Source organism: Lathamus discolor, chromosome 2 (assembly GCF_037157495.1).
Source record: "Lathamus discolor isolate bLatDis1 chromosome 2, bLatDis1.hap1, whole genome shotgun sequence".
Classification (NCBI taxonomy): domain Eukaryota; kingdom Metazoa; phylum Chordata; class Aves; order Psittaciformes; family Psittacidae; genus Lathamus; species Lathamus discolor.
This window is the reverse complement of record NC_088885.1, coordinates 134,832,576-134,851,297: the sequence shown is the minus strand read 5'-3', so window position 1 is coordinate 134,851,297 and position 18,722 is coordinate 134,832,576. Positions and strand designations below refer to the sequence as shown.

Below are 18,722 nucleotides of genomic sequence, written 5' to 3'. Positions count from 1 at the left end.
TCCATCTCTTACTGCAGAAGGTAGCTGAGAACTTCCAGAAACAAAGACTATATTTCATCAGCATGTGCATCTGACTTCTTATTTACATTGTAGCTAAATAAATATAGCATGCATCTAGATATCTTTCATGATGAAGACCTAACAATGAATCAACCAGAACAGAAAATATTCAAGGAGAGTATAATTTTCAGCATAAGTTGGTATGGGAAACTTCTGCTGTCTTTGCAATATGAGTAATGTACAGAAACTGCTTAGATCAAGATGAGACAAAAAGTTGTTTTGAAACAAGCCTCCCAAATCTTGTTGCATGTGAGTTTTTTTTTTTTTACAGTTACCATTAAAATTTTTTACATTTATATAGGCCCAGATCAACTCCAATGACACCAAGCTGTGTGGTTCGGAAGGAAGGGATGCCATCCAGAGGGACCTTGACACACTTGTAAGGTGGGCTGATGCCAACCTTATGAAGTTCAACCATGACAAGTGCAAGGTCCTACACCTGGGTGGGAGCAATCCCAGGCACAGCTACAGGTTGGGCAGAGAAGAGATTCAGAGCAGCCCTGCGGAGAAGGACTTGGGGGTGCTGGTCGATGAGAAAATGAACATGGACCGGCTTCAGTGTGCTCTCACAGCCCAGAAAGCCAACCGTATCCTGGGCTGCATCAAAAGGAGCGTGACCAGCAGGTCGAAAGAGGTGATCCTGCGTGAGACCTCACTTGGAGTATTGTGTGCAGTTCTGGTGTCCTCAACATAAAAAGGACATGGAACTGCTGGAACAAGTCCAGAGGAGGGCCACGAGGATGATCGGGGGACTGGAGCACCTCCTGTAAGAAGACAGGCTGAGAAAGTTGGGGCTGTTCAGCCTGAAGAAGAGAAGGCTGCGTGGAGACCTCATAGCAGCCTTCCAGTATCTGAAGGGGGGCCATAGGGATGCTGGGGAGGGACTCTTCATTAGGGACTGTAGTGATAGGACAAGGGGTAATGGGTTAAAACTTAAACAGGGGAAGTTTAGATTGGATATAAGAAGGAAATTCTTTCCTGTTAGGGTGGTGAGGGACTGGAATGGGTTGCCTAGGGAAGCTGTGAATGCTCCATCCCTGGCAGTGCTCAGGGCCAGGTTGGACAGAGCCTTGGGTGACATGGTTTAGCGTGAGGTGTCCCTGACCATGGCAGGGGGGTTCAACTAGGTGATCGTAAGGTCCTTTCGAACCCTAACTGTTCTATGATTCTATGAAATATCCAGTTCACGCTCCATGCTGGGCAGCAGGCATATAGCTTGGCTGTCACTGCTTCTTGGATAAACACCATTTTAAACTAAGCTCAGCTGACAGCACACAATTGCATCACATTGCATAATGCCATAAAATCTTTCACCCACCAAGCAATAACCAAAATGTAGAAAGTTCAGACTACAGGGAAAACTGATTCTGAAATGTCAGAACAGCAAAAAATAAAATACAAAAAAAAAAAAAAAAAAACCAAAGGTAAATATGTTTCTGTTTTCATTATTTGTACTAATCCTGGGCTTTTCTCAAAGTGCAAAAGGAAGAAAATTTTCATGTACTTTAGGATTGTCTCCAGAAATTTTCATTCTTCACAATTTAGTTCCTAGGGAATGAAGAAATATTTCACAGAAAGAACAATCACAGTGACAAAAATGGTTTGAAAGACACATGGCTCTAGTTCCTTTGTGCAGCTTCTTCAGTACATCACACCATGTAAAAGGCTTGAGATGAATTCTGCTTTCACCAGATATACACTTTCAATTAACTTCATGTGAATGACATCAGGAGCTGTCAGAGAAAGGGAAAAAAACCAACAAAAACTCTGGAGAAAGTAAAGGAAAGCAGTCTTGATTTAATGCACTGTAAAAGAGAAAAGATCTTGGAAACAAGTTATAAAACCGAGTGATTAGACAGAAGTGGTAACATTTAGAAGAAAAAAAAAAAAAAAGATAAAAGAGAAAACTACAGCTTTGAACAGAAGAAAGATAATATAATCTTTTCTTGCAGCTGTCTTTACTGGTCCATAATTTTACTTTGACAAGTAGAAGAAAAGATGGGGATGGAGCTAGGAAAAAAGAAATGAGTAATAGCAAAAAAGCAAAGCCCTCTATGTTCATTAATTCAAGCCCTTTTGGTTCTTGTCCACTTTCAATACTTTCTTACCATGACAACACGCTCAGTTTATTATTGTTAAAATTCCACTCTCACTGTGTAGTCAATCTAACTTTATGGCCAGTAAAACTTTTTATCACTTAACAGCTCTCTGGAAATCACTAATGTCAGACTTTCTGTCCACAGTAATTGAAAGGCTGATGTCATGTTACCTGCTGCACGAATTCAGTTTTGGCAAATGAAACTTAAACCCCTCAAAACTCCACATCGTAGAAGGTGTGGCTTTTTCCCCTGTTAAACTGAATAAAGCCTGGTGGTACTCTTTCTGATTATTTGCTGCATGGGCCAAGAAGACAAGGTCAGCCATGGGGAATACCTCTTCAAGGGAAACAGTACAGGCTGTCAGCTTCTCATTTAGTATGTTGCATTGGTTATCTCAGAATCAGAAGCTGCAAAAGTGGAGGCATCTACGGACCATATGGAGAAAATAGTCAGACACAGTTAGTTCAGCTTGACCAAGTCATCAATTCTAAACCTGTTTCAATAGACGTTATAATTGGTAGCTTTTGGTCTTTTCAATTGCAGCTCTCAAGTTCGTTGTGGGTGGCTTGAGAGTGTCTGGAGCTTCCAATGGTGTTTGGCATGACCTTTCCTCACTCCAGGACCTGAAAAAGACTTCTTTCTGTGGTCTTTCTGGACTAACATGTAGCATCTTAAAGGTCTTTTCCGACCTAAATAATTCTATGATTCTATGATTCTACGATGTACCACAATTGTGGGAACCAGGACTCCCTATTCAGCCTAGTTGTACTTTTCAACATACAGAATATGAGCCTGCAAGAAGTTATTTCCACTGAAAGACAAATGAGCTCTTTTCCTGATTAACACTGTATAATAAAGACTCGTGTTTGTACCTAATGAAAAACTATGTGTAACATAGGATAATGCAGCATAATTTTCCCCACAGTGAAACAAAGCTTTGGACAATACCATTAGCCTTACAAAAGCACACTTTGTATTCAAATGTGCTGCTTCATTATTAAGCAAGCTGAAAATAGACCATGTAAATTAGTTCTCCTGATAGCCAGACACATTTTTTATTTCCAACACTGTGCATCGGCAACTAATTATCTCTAAGCCTTTAAAAACCAAATTGCTGGAATGCAATAACCAGCACTTACAGAAGCGTAGCACAACTGAAGTATGTAGCACTGCAGCTCTTAGGAGAATAATGCTTGTTTCTAGGATAAAACCTATTTTTTTTCCTCACTCTGAAATGCAAGTGGCTTTCTTCTGTTTATTCAACAAATTAAATATTGAATTTTAGTTTAGTATTTTGAGGTTTTTATAGACACATACAATTATGCAAGCATTATTGAACAGATAATATACTAAAAAGAAAAAAAAATCTTACCTAAAAGCTCATTTTTTGAGGATATTTTTCTGCTATAAAGGCATTATCCAATTCTAATTGCAAAATTCTTCCATTGGCATCTGTTATATTCTATCATTTCATCTCCCCATCAATAATTCTGAGGTATTTAATATCAAGGAATAATTTCATTAATTTGTTTAGTTTTCCATTACCCCATTTATAGAGTAGCAGTCACACAACATGAAAAAAATCTGCATTCTACCTTCCATTCTGCTTTTAAAAATTGAATAGTCTCTGTGAATGCATTATATTTTTTCTTTTTATAATTACAGTTTTTATTTGTGTTTACTTAATTTCTATTTTAATACTATATTATCTTCATCAGAATGCCTCTTAAGATAACCAAATATCTCCCTTCTTTTATCACTACTGCCTCAAATATTAGATATAAAAAGCAGTTAAGGAATCTGAAACATTCCCTGAAAATAAGTTAAGCAACTAAGCCACATATTTAAAATCTCAGAAGCTCCACCTGCTCTTACCTGATGATCAGAAACCAGTTCTAATGTAATTCAAGCCTAGATGGCACTGAGATTCACAAAGCCTGCTCAGAGCTTGCCTCACACACAGATGCACACTTCTAGTCTTCATAAAATGCAGAGCAGCCAACAGCAATTCATCTCAAAAACATATCTCCTCCCTTTGCCTTTCCTCCATGACTCACTAGTTTGTATGTTTTGTTCATTTTTTTAGCGTTATTTGCTGACTGGAATACTTAGCCAGGCTACAAGAAAAAAGCATCAAATTGTTTTTCTGGCCAAAAAGGTTCAGGTCTTTACCTACTGTTTCTAAGAAGGAACCACCTACTTTAGAAAGGGACATTTCATCCTTTATATGGAAGCTGCCCAATGGGACAGTCATAGTATCAGCTGTTTCTGTATAATTAACAGTTAATTAGAGCACTGCATTTTGACTTTTTTCAGAATGAATAAACAGTTTTATATATGACACCATTACGCAGGTCTTCCCCCTTTCCAGAGAAATACCATCCCAACTCCACTGACAATTCCACTCCTTTTTGTATTTCAGGATGTCTTCAGTGGAAAACTGTTGCCTCAACATGCATCACTTTATTTTTCTTGTCACAGAATACCACATCTATTCCAAGTTATTCCTTAATTTCTAATTTAATCTGATAACTAGAAGCAGCTCACTGATTTAGCTCTTCATTAACAGCAAGATGTGCCCTGTCACCTTATCTAGGAATTGCAGCACCCGTTAGTCAGGGGGCTGGAATCATGATGAGAAACATGGATTCCTACACTTCACAGCACCTGGGATGATGGCAAAGTTTAATCATAGCCTTGATCCAGACTATCACTTGCATATCACATATCAGTAGCTACAAGGAACTACTCTAGGAAATAAGTATTTTAATCTGGTCTCTAACCATTAAATTTACATAAAAGACTAATGGCAGCACTACAAGCACCAGCTGTTTTAGTATGACTCTAATGTAAGCAACATTACTGACCTGGGAGAAGAGCCCAGTCACATGGCACAGTTCCCTATCAGACCTGCTTTGAAGATGCAGGCAGAGGATGTTTTAGTTCTTCTTATTCCAATCAGGCTTAAATAGGACACAGGCTGAGATAAGCCAGCTGGTGCAGTCGAAGGCACATGATAAAGCAGAACTTTTCAGAACGAAAGAGTAATAGGTCTAGAGGATTTACACACCTAATGGGATTCAGCAGCAGCTAAGCAAAATAATTCTGCATTGGATTTTGGTGTCAGATCAAATGTAGGTACCAGCTTGCCACTTGAGGCATTTTGGCCTCTCTGGGGGCAGCACAGGAGATTGTCAGGCTGTGAGTGCAGTGCTCCCATAAGAAGAACTGCGTGGATGCTCAAAGGACTCTACTGATACAAGCACCCTGCACATGATGCAGTGTTGTGTTGCACACACCAGTGCGACAGGACAGCACATGCAGCAGCCAGGCGCAATCAGCATCAGCTCTACCCTGTGTGTCATCCATAGGGTTTTACTTATGCTGCTACCCCAAGTCATAACTCTGTAACCAATAAAAGAATAAAGAAAAAAAAAAAAAAGCAACAGAAATGAGCTTCCTTCTTGACATACCCTACTGACTAACGTAAGCATATGACGCTGATCCCGCCAAGCATGCAGGCCACTGGAGATGCCTTTCCGAGCTCCGTCACTCATCCTCTGCATGGCATAGAGATCCAAAGCATCAAACCCAGGGGTTTAGGTTTCTTTCAGAAGGCCAGGTACCCAGAAGTTGTTGCAATGTTAAGTGATAGAACATTTCTTCCATTTTAGTATTAAGAAGGAAAGAGGGAAGACTTTTTTGAAGACCTAAGCAACTGGCAATAGATAAAGGAACTCAGAACTTGTGATCAGAACAGAAAAAGACAAGAAATTTATAAGACCCATGATCATTTGAATAAACTTTGGAGAATCATTTGAAGACATCTGTTTTACTAATTTATTTTGCTTTAATGATGTGTGTGAGAACTCTAAAAGATTTTAAAGATGTTTTCCCCACTGTTTTTAATTATTGAATACTGTATAGGATTTTTCTTCCAGCAAAAGCAACAGAAATCCTCAGGAATATGTCAGTGCTTACCGGGAGCTGATTCATGTTTTGTTTCTGAAGGAAAAGGAAAGGGAACACCAATAGCAACTGAATACTGTATTAAAGCTGGTTGTGGTTTTACTTCATATTGCAACACCTGATGAACATGTATACATACAATCACTACATCTCAACAAAGGAGTAGCAAATTCTTAAAACACATTGATTTCATCATTCATTAACATTGGACCAGACCCAATGTTCTCTTTTTCTCAAAGAAGTGATGGAAAGTATTATCAAAGTCATAGTTGTCACAAATGCAGTGTATAAAGAATGTGTTCACCACAAACCTGGATGATTCCTCCTAGAAATGAAACTGCTGCTGCAACACCAATCCTCTGCATTTCGAACTCTGATAGGCCCAAAACTCCTGAATTATTGTTTGTAGTGAAATTAGCGCTGGCTGAAGGAACAAGACGTTCAACAGCATTGGCAGATATTAAGGAAGTTAAAGCAAAAGTTCCTATAAAAAAAGCCACACATTAGTCACTAGTAGTTCTATATCTGTCCATACTCATCACTCATGGTCTCTTTTTCAAAACTTGGCCATTATGAGTGAAAGTGCCATTTTGTGCATTCCTGTCATAATAAGAACAATTTTTAAGGTAATCTTTCTATGTAACACACATTTCTTCATGCAAAATATCATTTGTATGACAAATTAAATGCAAATTCTTTTGTAAGTACATTCATTTAGACACATTAACAAGAGTTTTGAAAGCAACAATTCACAATGATTTCAAGCTATCAGAAATGCTTTAATTCACCCTAGATGTGACAAAACAGCATTTTTTTCTGAGAATCCCAAATGTTCACCATTCAGATTTCTAGGGCAATTAATCACACAGTATATATATATATAGTACCTAGCCCTTTATAGAGTACCTAGTGCTCTAACTGATGGAGACAGATTATGAAAGAAACATTCATTTACTGAAAAAGGCAAGGCAAGGATGTTAAGTTAATATTAAAAGGCACAACGCATTTCTGCAGAGCTCTAAGAACATAAGAAATGCCTTCCTATCTCAGTCCAATGGTCCGTCTTCTCCAGTGCTCTGCTTCCAGCTGTGGCAATCAAGAGTGTTACCCAAGGAAAGCACACAAGCCTGGCAATTTTCTTCAGGCCATTCCTCTCATAGTCCTTCAGGATCCATAGCTGTTATGTTAGGGAAGTACATCCTTATCTGGCCCTTTTAGATTTTGTTTATGGACTAGCATTCATGAATTGTCAAAGCTCTGTTTGAAACTGCTTGCATTTTTTGCCTCTACAATGTCCTCTGGGAGCAGGCTCCGTGAGTTCATCATCTGTTGCAGCATTTCTTTTAATCTATACTTTAAAAGTCTTTTAAAGTGATCTCCCACCAGTTTCATTGAGTCCTCCTTGTTACTACTGTTGCAGGACATGGTGAACACAGTTCTACCTTCATCTTGGCCTTCATAGAGTAAATGTCCCAGCATGAACTCCTCAGGAGCCTACCAAGGACACCTTCACCCTGAACCACTGAGTCCCATCTATTATTTCTTATCCTTTAACCTGATAATAATCAATAAAAGAACTTTTTTTAATCACGAGGGCAACCAAGTTTCTTTAGTAACCTTTGATGTGGAACCTTATCAGTAGCTGTTTGACCATTCTGATATCTTATATTCAAGGTTTCCTTTTTCCATGTGCTTCCTGACACTAGTACAGTACTCGAGGAGGTTAGTGAGATAGGATTTTCCTTTACAGGAGCCATATTAACTCCTCTCCAGCAGACTGATTATATTTCAGTATTCTAATTTTTATTATAGACAGGGCTGCAGTTCCCAGGATTCCCTCCAGAGCCCTTCTGACAGTGCAATTGCACTGTTAACTTGACAATGCTGTGATCTTGTCACAGAATGTCCTTCTTATACCTTTGTCAGAAACGTGTCCCACAAGTTTCCTTTCCAGAGTCCTTGTTTTGATGTATTGAAAGAACATTACCTGCCAGTTTGATTATCCTTTCCATGGCATTCTCCAAATTAATTTTTTTTAATCCTTCTATACTACCTGCATATGTTTGACCTGCCATTTCATGGCTTTTCTGCTCACCTCATTTAGCTAAGCTTTCCATTCTACAAGTGCTAAATTCTTCCCTGTGACAGTGCCCTTAGGTTGTTTGGGGTTTTTTTCCATAAAACCTCAGGATTGTTGTAGGTATTTTATTTTTCAGATGATTCTTTCTTTTTTCTTTCAAACCCATTCTCTCATTTTTACTTAAAACCAAACCAAACCAAACCAAACCCCAAATAGACAAAACCCAGTTTACATAACATTGGATTTAAAAACAGTTTACATATAATTCTACCTGAAATCAAAGACCTATATGTGATATTATGACAGATAAAGCTGTCGCAGAGGATGCTCCAAGATCAGTTCTACCACAAAGAGTCAAGAAAAAGAGGTAGGTCAAATGTTAGATGTTCAGGCGAGCAGTCTTTTAAAGTAGATCAACTTTCTCAGAAGAGACATTTCAAGTGACTAAAAGCTGACAGAACTGGGCCATTGATTAGTAAAGATGGGTGACTTCGCTAACACAGGGCAATTTCATAACCTCTTCACATATGAAAAGCATCGCTCTGCGTCACCAACGTATATGAGAAATTACAGAGCATTTGAGGATGTGAGGCAGGCAGTATAGCTCCAGTTCAGTTTGCACACGAGGACGCCTTAAGCAAGGTTGGTAGGACAAGTGCATGAGACATTTCTACAGAAAGGAACAGCATGTCTCACACATTTATTAAATAAAAAAAATCTTCGTGACTGCTTTGTTACCTTTTTTTTTACTTAAGATTAAATTCTGGAACAGACATGTATGAAAGGAACAGGTTTCCACACCAAGGACTGCAGGAATTCACAACCATGGAGCTATGGGACTCAGTAAATAATTCTCTGAATTGTATTCCCTCCCAAGGATAAAGCATCACACTTAACACCTTTACTTACCCATTTTATCATCTAGTTTCATTACTAGAATTTGTCAGCCAGATATTTATCTTTTCTTACATGTGATCATACGATGGATTCTTGTCTTCCTAATAATCTTACACTAATAAACTGCTGAAAATACACTGTAAATTATTCAGTTTTAAAACAGCTTTTTAATACAGATTTATGTTTTAATAAGTTTACTAATAAATATCTACTCAAGAGTCAAAATTATTTTCCAAATTCTAAATTTTCATTTTTTTGAATGCTTCTCCTTTTCACATGAGCTGAATACATCCCAAAACTCATTACAGCATCAGATCACTAACAGCATCCACAGATCCTTCTCAGCCATTAAAAGATTCAAATACATTCTGTGCTTCTAGGGAAAACAAACTTTCATTTTTCCTGTTTCTCTAAGAAAATTCATAGCTGTTCAGAATTTTTTAACCTTTTAAAATTTTTTTTTAATTATATGTAAACTGTTTTTAAAATATTAATAATATTTTAAATTAACTGATTTTTTTTTTTTAACAAAAAAGGTGCTGAAAATACGTGGCTAACTTCTTACTAAATCACTGCATAAACTAAAGTATCTACACTCAAGCAGTCAGAGTCTGCATTTCATTTTGCGAGTGATTACCCAGAACTATCTTTTTTCCTTTCAGGAGCTTTTCTCTTCCACAGGGAAAACTTACTTCCTTCTGCTTAAATCTTCTGACAACCAGAGGCTGCTTCTCTTTACCCAGTCCTGCTCTGTGTTATTATGGGCCTGTCTCATCCTTCCTGCAAACTTCAGAGGCCACCAAGTGCCCACTTCTGCACACCAATTCCATCTATAATTTAGTTTCTTGGAGTCAGAAACGGAACATTTGCCAACCTATTAGGAAATCAGTCATTCAATTCTTGTAGCTACTTTTGCTGCCTACCCAATTACTCTGCAAGTGCAGAGGGGTTGTATTGAACTCACTGGAAGAATCTCTAGCCTTAACACAATAGCAGGCAATAGGCACAGAAAGCTTCTTTTTGAAAAATGAAAGGTTTGTGTTTTAGGCAGGTGAGAAGTAATGTGTGTTTTCTGTGGTTTAAGAAGCAGTTGGGACTTTTTCATTCCTGCTTGCATATGGCTTGTTGGCTGAGCCCTTTGTTAAAAACTTAGCCTGAAGGAGATTTCTAAAGTAGAATTAAAATACAAAAGCCCTTAATAAACTACATTTACAAAGGAAGTGTCAATTCAATATTAAATTATAATGGCAGGAATAACTGCTATATATTCTTAATGAGGCTCTTTGAAGCACTTAAGCTGGAAAAAAAAGTTGTTAAAAGTAGCAAAAAAAAAAACCTTATTCCTATTTAGTCTTAGATAATTTCCCTTCCACTGATCTTGTAACAACAGCAACAAAAAAAGTTCACTTTTCAATTTCTTATTTCTGAAAATGTTATTAGCAAATAGACACTTACCTGTTGCAACATGACGTCCCATTCCAAATATGGCATATATAATGACAGGGAAGAAAGAGCCATATAAACCAAAAACTGGATGGACTGAAGACAGAATAGCAAAGGCCAGCCCTATAGAAAGTGAAATGGAATTACTTCAGTATATGAAGATAAAACTGTTCTGAATTCAATATTTTTTTTTATGAAGAAATATGTACAACTTTATTAAGAGCAGGGAAAAAAAACCACCTTCATTTACAAAAACCTAAACCATAAGTCAGCTACTGTATAATTAGGAAGAACTGTGGAAGATTTTTCATGTACTATCTGTCATCAAAATCCTCACACTTTCTCCTGAGTTTTGGTCACCAGCAGAAACAAATGGGTCATAGATACAACCTATGGCACCAGCTACCATGGTTCCAGGTTGTCTCTCCATTGGTGTTTTTTTAACAGCCAGTCCTCAAGGGAGGAGGCAGCGCCATTTCACTCCACCCTCACAAACGTGTTTGAGACTGCTAGGGCTTCAGGCAGTCAGATGTTTTTTTCTTACGAACAGTTCAAAACCTGTAATTTTGGTTTGGATGGAGCCCCTTCAGCCTGCTTTCTTCTTAAACAAAATAGTATTCCAGGGTTCATTGTCTTTAGGCGCCTGTTGGGTTTTTTTATTCCTTTAGATATTAACATTTTTTTTCATTACATAAAGTTCTCGGTCCAGAAATGGAATGTATTTGACTTTCATGTTGAGATGGAGAATGAGCTGAATTGGTTAGGATTTAACTTTACAACCTTACTAGCTACCTTCATTGCTCAGCTATAAAGGACAGGAGGACAACACCCATCTTTTCTTTAGAAATTCTCAGAAAATGCCAAGAAACCAACTTTTAACAGAGACATTCCTGCAAAGCAACATCTTTGGTTGCTGTTCATGTTTAGATACCTAAAATAGCAAGCAAGTCTGCACTGAATTCTTGCAAGTCAGCAGAAGGAATAAAGTATGCTTCTGACCAGCAGGTTCCACTGCCCTTTCACAGTTTATACCCCTAGAAGCTAAGAGTAGAAAGAATTGCCCGGCAGAGTTGCTCCATAAGTCCTGGTGAATACCTTGTTGTGCAGTAAGGAAGACAGAATTGGCTTGTATAACACGTAAGTTGCTTGAGGTCCACCCTGGCTGACCTGAATGACCAGAAGATAGCATGTGTATTGGGAGAATGACCATGCATGGTCGTGTGGCAGAGGTGATTCGGATAAATGAAACAAAGATGCTTTCTGTGTACATTTGAAATCTTTAAAGAAAATTAAATGTATGGGATGAACTAGTCTCACCAGACTTTCCTGGCTGCTCCAGAAAGCATTTTTTACCTGAAACATTTGTGTATGGGATTTTAATAATATGGAGAGTGCAAAGAGTATCTTTGCTTAGATGCTTTAAATGGCAATTCTGAATATTTTAATTCAAGAGCTCTCTTCTTCAATTGGCATTTGAGTCTGTAACAAAGAGCACATGGCAGCGGAAGGCAATAAAATGCCAAGAGGCCAGAAGTGTTAAGTACCCTGCGAAGCAGACAAGGCCAAGCAGTTCACCTGTTCTCAGAAAAACATCACAGAGAAGATTTTGCTGAGATGGATCTTACACAGATTATCTTCATCAACACTGTGCTCAGCAAAGTAGCACTATCAGTTGAGACTTGGAGAGAAGATATATTTAAACATGTCTGTTTTAAAAAATTGATGTCTTTGAAACAGAAATGGACTTCACTGCTCTTTTGCCTTTCAATTAGCATATCTACCAATCATTACTTCTGCTTTTTTTCTGTTAGCATACCATTATCATGACCCAGAAAGGTCTTTGAAATTATAGTTCTACATCCATGTTCACATCATCAGTAGATGTAAAAGAAGATTATGACCCAAAAGCAACACAGAAGGGTCTGCCTGAGGAGAAAAAAAACAGCACAGGAGAGAGCTGTATGACCCTATCCAGTCAAAAGTGAGTATGGAGCTAAAAATAAAGAAAAAAGGAGAAAGATTTTTAAGGCTTGTTCAACATTGAAATGCTCTTCAATTGTAATATAATATAATTAGTATAATAATGAATAAAATAAAAACAAGCAAAACTTTGTAATTAATTCAATGTTAGAATACCACTCACACAGATATTCCAGACCTGAAAATAACAAGGGTGATTTATGTTTAGATTTTCTGCTGTAAATAAGCGCTATTCCTCATCAGCAAGTCTGTGAGTAAAGCAAAGTTCCTGCTGGATGCGGAGGGTTTGCTGGGCAAGGCAGCCCATTATCAGTCCTGTTAGCTTTATGCTCCCATTACTGAAGTATGTCAATAGTGTGCAAGAGCAGAAAGGCATTATAAAACAGAATTAGAAAAGACTTCGGGCTTTCTGATTAGGCATATAATGTTCAAAAAGTTCAAATAGCTTTAAAGATATTATCAGTAGCATATTTCAGCTTATTTTATTATTTTTTTATTAAACTTTGCTACAGTGCATTCCATATGCTCAAGAACTAGCCAAAAGACAGGAAACATTATTTTAGGGTTTTTTTTTTTCATTCCCAACAGTAATAATACTCAAAGAAATAGATCAGAAAATAAGGATCCCACCTAATCTTCACTGGGGAGAAGCCTCTATGGCAGTGACATTAAGGTTTTCAAACAAGAATACAAATTCCATGGAAAGAAGTGCAAACAAAAAATGACCACTAAATTCAGATACAGTACAATAATACTGTGGTTGTTTGTTTTAACTAGCTCCTTATCGTAAGATAATATTGAGTGACACACTGCCGTGGAAAACTGTGCTCTCTGACTATCACGAGATGCACAACAATCCTCTGACATGCCACACTGAAAAGCAAGAGATGTTGCACTACTGTCAGTAATATCAAAACCAAGCTTGATATAAATAGAAACAAGGCCACATCCTACCACAAAAGAAAGGTCTCAGTTTAAGTTGATAGCTCCTGCTCATTAAGCTAGCACCATAACTATAGCAATAAAAAATATATTCCATAGAAGGACCTATGAATCACCAGAGTATGGCCAACTACCTAGCAACTTTCTTCATCTAGAAAAACACTCATGATACATACATATGACCTGAGGAAAGCTATACCATGTCTTTTGGCAGTACGACACGCAAACCAGAAATACAAATGAAGAAGCAGGAAAATTAGTATGTCTATAATTAACTTGAGGAATTTCAAAATTTGTATCATTCACTATTTACTATGAAAAACTATAAATTTGAAAGTTTTCTAGTAGTGTATATTCAAAATTACTTTTTGTTATTGTAACTTTTTATTCTTAAATGTGACTATAACGATATAGTCAGGCCTCAAGTATAGGGAACTCAAAGTGGCACTAGTGTCATGGTTTAAGCCCAGGCTGTAAATCCGAACCACGCAGCCCTCTTGCTCACTCCCCGACTTTCTTCCCCGCCCCCACGTCCCAGAAGGATGGGAGGAGAATCAAAAGAATGTAACTCCCATGGGTTGAGATAAGAACAGCCCAGTAACTAAGGTGTAACACAAATCACTACTGCTACCACCAATAATAATAATGATAGGGGAAATAACAAGGGGAGAGAATACACTACCACCCGTTGATACGCAGCCCGATCGAGCAGTGAGCCAGCCCTTCCAGGTAACACCCAGTTTACATCCTGGGAACAATGTGCTGTGGTATGGAATACCTCTTTGGTCAGTTTGGGTCAGGTGTCCTGTCTCTGCATCCTCCCGGCTTCCCCTCCTCCCTGGCAGAGCACGAGGCTCAGAAAGTCCTTGGCCAGACCAAACATTCGAGCAGCAACTGAAAACATCGGCGTTATCAGCACTGTTCCTAGGCTGAAAGTCAAAACCACAGCACTGCACCAGCTACTAAGAAGGAGAAAAATGACTGTTACTGCTGAACCCAGGACACTCTAGTATATCTTATCCCACTCAAAATGCTATCTGCAGTTGTGACCACTCCAGTGCTTAAGAAAAAGACAATTCCCTCCTTCAGTTACAGAGCTGAGTTATGTAGTAAGAAAGGTATTTCCTGTAGATTCCTAAAAATGTAGAATTAACACATATTTAATGAGTCTCCTATCAATTTGATGGATGGACCACTCAGTGGATAAAGAACTGGCTGGATGGCTGCACACAAAGAGTTGTGGTCAATGGCTCAATGGCCGGCTGGAGGCCAGTAATGAGTGGTGTCCCTCAGGGATTGGTGTTGGGACCAGTCTTGTTTAACATCTTCATCACTGACATGGACAGTGGGATTGAGTGCGCCCTCAGCAAGTTTGCCGATGACACCAAGCTGTGTAGTCGGTTGATATGCTGGAGGGAAGGGATGCCATCCAGAGGGACCTTGACACGCTTGTGAGGTGGGCTGATGCCAGCCTTATGAAGTTCAACCATGCCAAGTGCAAGGTCCTACACCTGGGTCGGAGCAATCCCAGGCACAGCTACAGACTGGGCAAAGAAGAGATTCAGAGCAGCCCTTGGGAGAAGGACTTGGGGGTGCTGGTCAATGAGAAAATGAACATGAGCCGGCTTCAGTGTGCGCTCACAGCCCAGAAAGCCAACTGTATCCTGGGCTGCATCAAAAGGAGCGTGACCAGCAGGTCGAAGGAGGTGATCCTGCCCCTCTACTCTGCTCTTGTGAGACCTCACCTGGAGTATTGTTTGCAGTTCTGGTGTCCTCAACATAAAAAGGACATGGAACTGCTGGAACAAGTCCAGAGGAGGGCCACGAGGATGATCAGGGGACTGGAGCACCTCCTGTATGAAGATAGGTTGAGGAAGTTGGGGCTGTTCAGCCTGTAGAAGAGAAGGCTGCATGGAGACCTCATAGCAGCCTTCCAGTATCTGAAGTGGGCCTATAGGGATGTTGGGGAGGGACTATTCATTGGGGACTGCAGTGACAGGACAAGGGGTAACGGGTTAAAACTTAAACAGGGGAAGTTTAGATGGGATATAAGAAGGAAATTCTTTCCTGTTAGGGTGGTGAGACACTGGAATTGGTTGCCCAGGGGGGTTGTGAATGCTCCATCTCTGGCAGTGTTCAAGGCCAGGTTGGATGAAGCCTTGTGTGGGATGGTTTAGTGTGAGGTGTCCCTGTCCATGGCAGGGGGTTGGAACTAGATGATCTTGAGGTCCTTTCCAACCCTAACTATTCTATGACTCTATGATTCTAATCTTTCTTGGAGAAGCAACAAATCAGACACCCAGTGATTCATATCACAAGCTTTAATTTCTAGGTACATGGTAGCTAACTCTTACTGAAGAAACAAAACACCAGAGGAAAAAAAAAATATATTTCATGACAATTTTCCCATAAAACCCTGCAGTTCTGGAAGGTTCTTTGACATCTGTATTAGTCATGATACCTGAATTCACAGTATTTCACAGTATCTGAAATGTATCTCTCCCAGTATACCATCTGACCATTATATGGAAGGCATGTTTGAGAAAAGACTGCTCTATTCTGCCACTTTGCAGATCTCCAGATCCTGACATTGCATCTGGATGTTCAAAAGAAAGGATATGCAAGTATTATGATAGAAGAAACAAGTGGAGTGCATGACCCATATGTGAATTCTCCGTTCGAGACAGCTTGACCCTTGGGTACATAGAAAAGCTTAGATACAACTGAAAATAGGCAGAAAAAAAAAAAAAAAACAACCAGAAAACCCCAAACAAAACCCAAACCCTACTGTTTTCTTTTTTTTTTAAATGGAGTTTCTGCAAAAACTATGATTCTTGACAGGCAATCAAACATTACATGTTTGAACCTCTTTGGAACAAATTTGACACAATATTTGAACACCTCAAATATTTTATAAACTATTACATAGATAATTTTATGAACTATTCCACACTGTTCAGCCATAATACCTGAAGAATCTGGTCACCTCCAAAATAAAAATAAAGAGGTATTTGACAGTAGATTACTGAGAAATTCCTCTGTGTCTCAGTAAGAATAAACAGAATGAAACCCATAAGATTCTGGCAAACAGGTAACTATGAGGTAGTTTTTGAGAAGCATCAACAATGTGTAGAAGCAAAGCCCAGTCATGACTGATGACAGGCCTTACTCAATATGAACTGGACTTTAAAAATCCATGAAAAGGGCATCCATTTTGACAAATTGGTGGCCAAGGATCTCAGCATTGGGAGTTTTCCTGATCTCTCTGACCTGAAAGACTACAGGTGAAGTAATTTCTTTTTTTTTCCTTCAGGAAATAAGCCTTTCCTGGCTTTGTCAGTCTCTGTCCATGGTGCTCAGGCACGCCCCGGCACAGGGTTTAGACATCTGCACAGTTTGTCTGGTCACACTAACACAAGTGTACCTGGACATTAGGCTCCAAAGGATTCAGACGTCATTTAGAAGCTGAATTCACATTTGTAGCAGTCTGTCAGACACGTCTGTATTAGCACGTGTGTAACTTGTAAGAAGTTTAATAGACATCAGTAATTATATATTTCATGCACAGCAGCATCAGTGCCTTTCTCTGCTGCAAAGTTGTCTAAATATGAAACATTTCCCTAATTTACTTACTAACATGTTACATTTTATAATCAGCTTACATCTTAGTCACTGTATGAGAGAACCATAACAAAGCTCAGCTGGACACTCTCTTCCACAAATCATTTATGAACTACGTGGATTCTCCAATGCATTCTTTAGGAGATTTTTCTGGCTTTGTTTCCAAATGTTCTTATTCGATTTCATCTACACGTTATTTGTATGCCAGATATATATTTACAAGACAGCTCTACCCCTTAATAAAATTATTAGCTCCAGTTATTCTGCTCAGGGTATATTTATGTCTACATTTATGGTCAGGACCTGAAGAAAAAACCCTGCAACTATAATCCTTGAGAAGACACAGCTGGGGTTCCTCCATGAAAAGCTAAGAAAAAAAGAAATCATGTATAAGGTTTTGGCATCATGCCTTCCAAAACACTGGGCACCGGCTCTGGAATGCATGAAGGCAGTATAGATCTTTTTTTTAATGCCAAGGTCTCCAGCCAGTGTTAAGGAATTAGTTGTTCAGCAATAAATCCAGCTCAAGATGAAATTAACTTTAATTAAAACATACAAAGCACGCCAGTCCTCAGAGAGTTATTATTGGGCTTGCAGAATGAAAAAAGAAGTTGGCAGGAATAGCAATACTGATTTCATCAGATGCCATCTACATATTTCACTTTTAGAGGAAATACGTCTCAAGGGCCCTCCACCCCACAAAAAGAAAAAAACAAAACAAAAACAACAGCCCACCAAAACCTACTTGAGCCAAAGCATTTCTTGTTTATGATAGGTCATTGGAAAGGCAGAAAATATATCGCACTATATATAAATTCTATATGAAGTGTATCCATGTGCTAGCTGACTACAAAATATACGTTCTTTAAAAAAGAATGCTGCCATAGTCCCAAACCTGAAATTTGAAAGTCCAGGTCTCATACCATCATGCTTCCACACGAGCAACTTTTGAGCATATACAGTATAGCACATGGATAGATGTTTATTTCAAAACAAATAACACAATGTTTACAAATCCAGCCAAACACCATGAACTTAGCCAGACGTAGACTGAATCAGTGAGAGCATTTTAGTTTGAAAAAACCCCACACATTTGTCTTAACTCATTAATAGGTAGATCGTTGTTCAATACTATTTTTTTTTTTCAGCAGCAGCAGATACTGGAAGGAAAGAAACTCATGAGGGACCCCCCCTTGTGCACTGTGTTCTGTTCCCTCTTATGTCAGGCAAACGTAATTCAGTACAGCTATGAATGGAATTATGTGAGATAAGGAGATACACTTTCATATCCAAATATTTTAATGGAATATTTTTAGAACTAGTTTCAATTTTAAGTCTAAACATTTTCATGCTGCTTTATGCTCATTTTTTCATGTGGAAACTGTCTTTAAATGCCCTTCTTGATAAGGAAAAACCTTCTCAGGTTTTAATTAACCTGTCCAAGCCATTTAAATATTCTCCCAAATATAATCTTTGTTTTTCTAATCCTTCTCATAGCCTTTCCTTCTCATACTGAAGTTTGAAATAATCATCCATGAACAGACAACCAAAATTACACAGTATATTTCAGACAATGGATCAAAAGTCAGCACTACCTGTGGTCATAAGCTTCTTCAGAGCTCTTAACCCAC

At 38.6% G+C, this 18,722-nt stretch overlaps 1 protein-coding gene across 1 annotated transcript in view; it reads right to left on the bottom strand.

Annotated features, from left to right (window-relative positions):
- The window catches only part of SLC26A7 (solute carrier family 26 member 7), a 139,385-nt gene that overhangs the window by 113,943 nt on the left and 6,720 nt on the right, over window positions 1-18,722 (bottom strand). The window contains exons 2-3 of the mRNA XM_065669148.1: window positions 10,561-10,671; window positions 6,440-6,612 (exon numbers count right to left, since the gene is read on the bottom strand). Of these exons, the coding sequence (XP_065525220.1) occupies window positions 6,440-6,612; window positions 10,561-10,671 (284 nt within the window). The remainder of the gene's footprint in view (window positions 1-6,439; window positions 6,613-10,560; window positions 10,672-18,722) is intronic.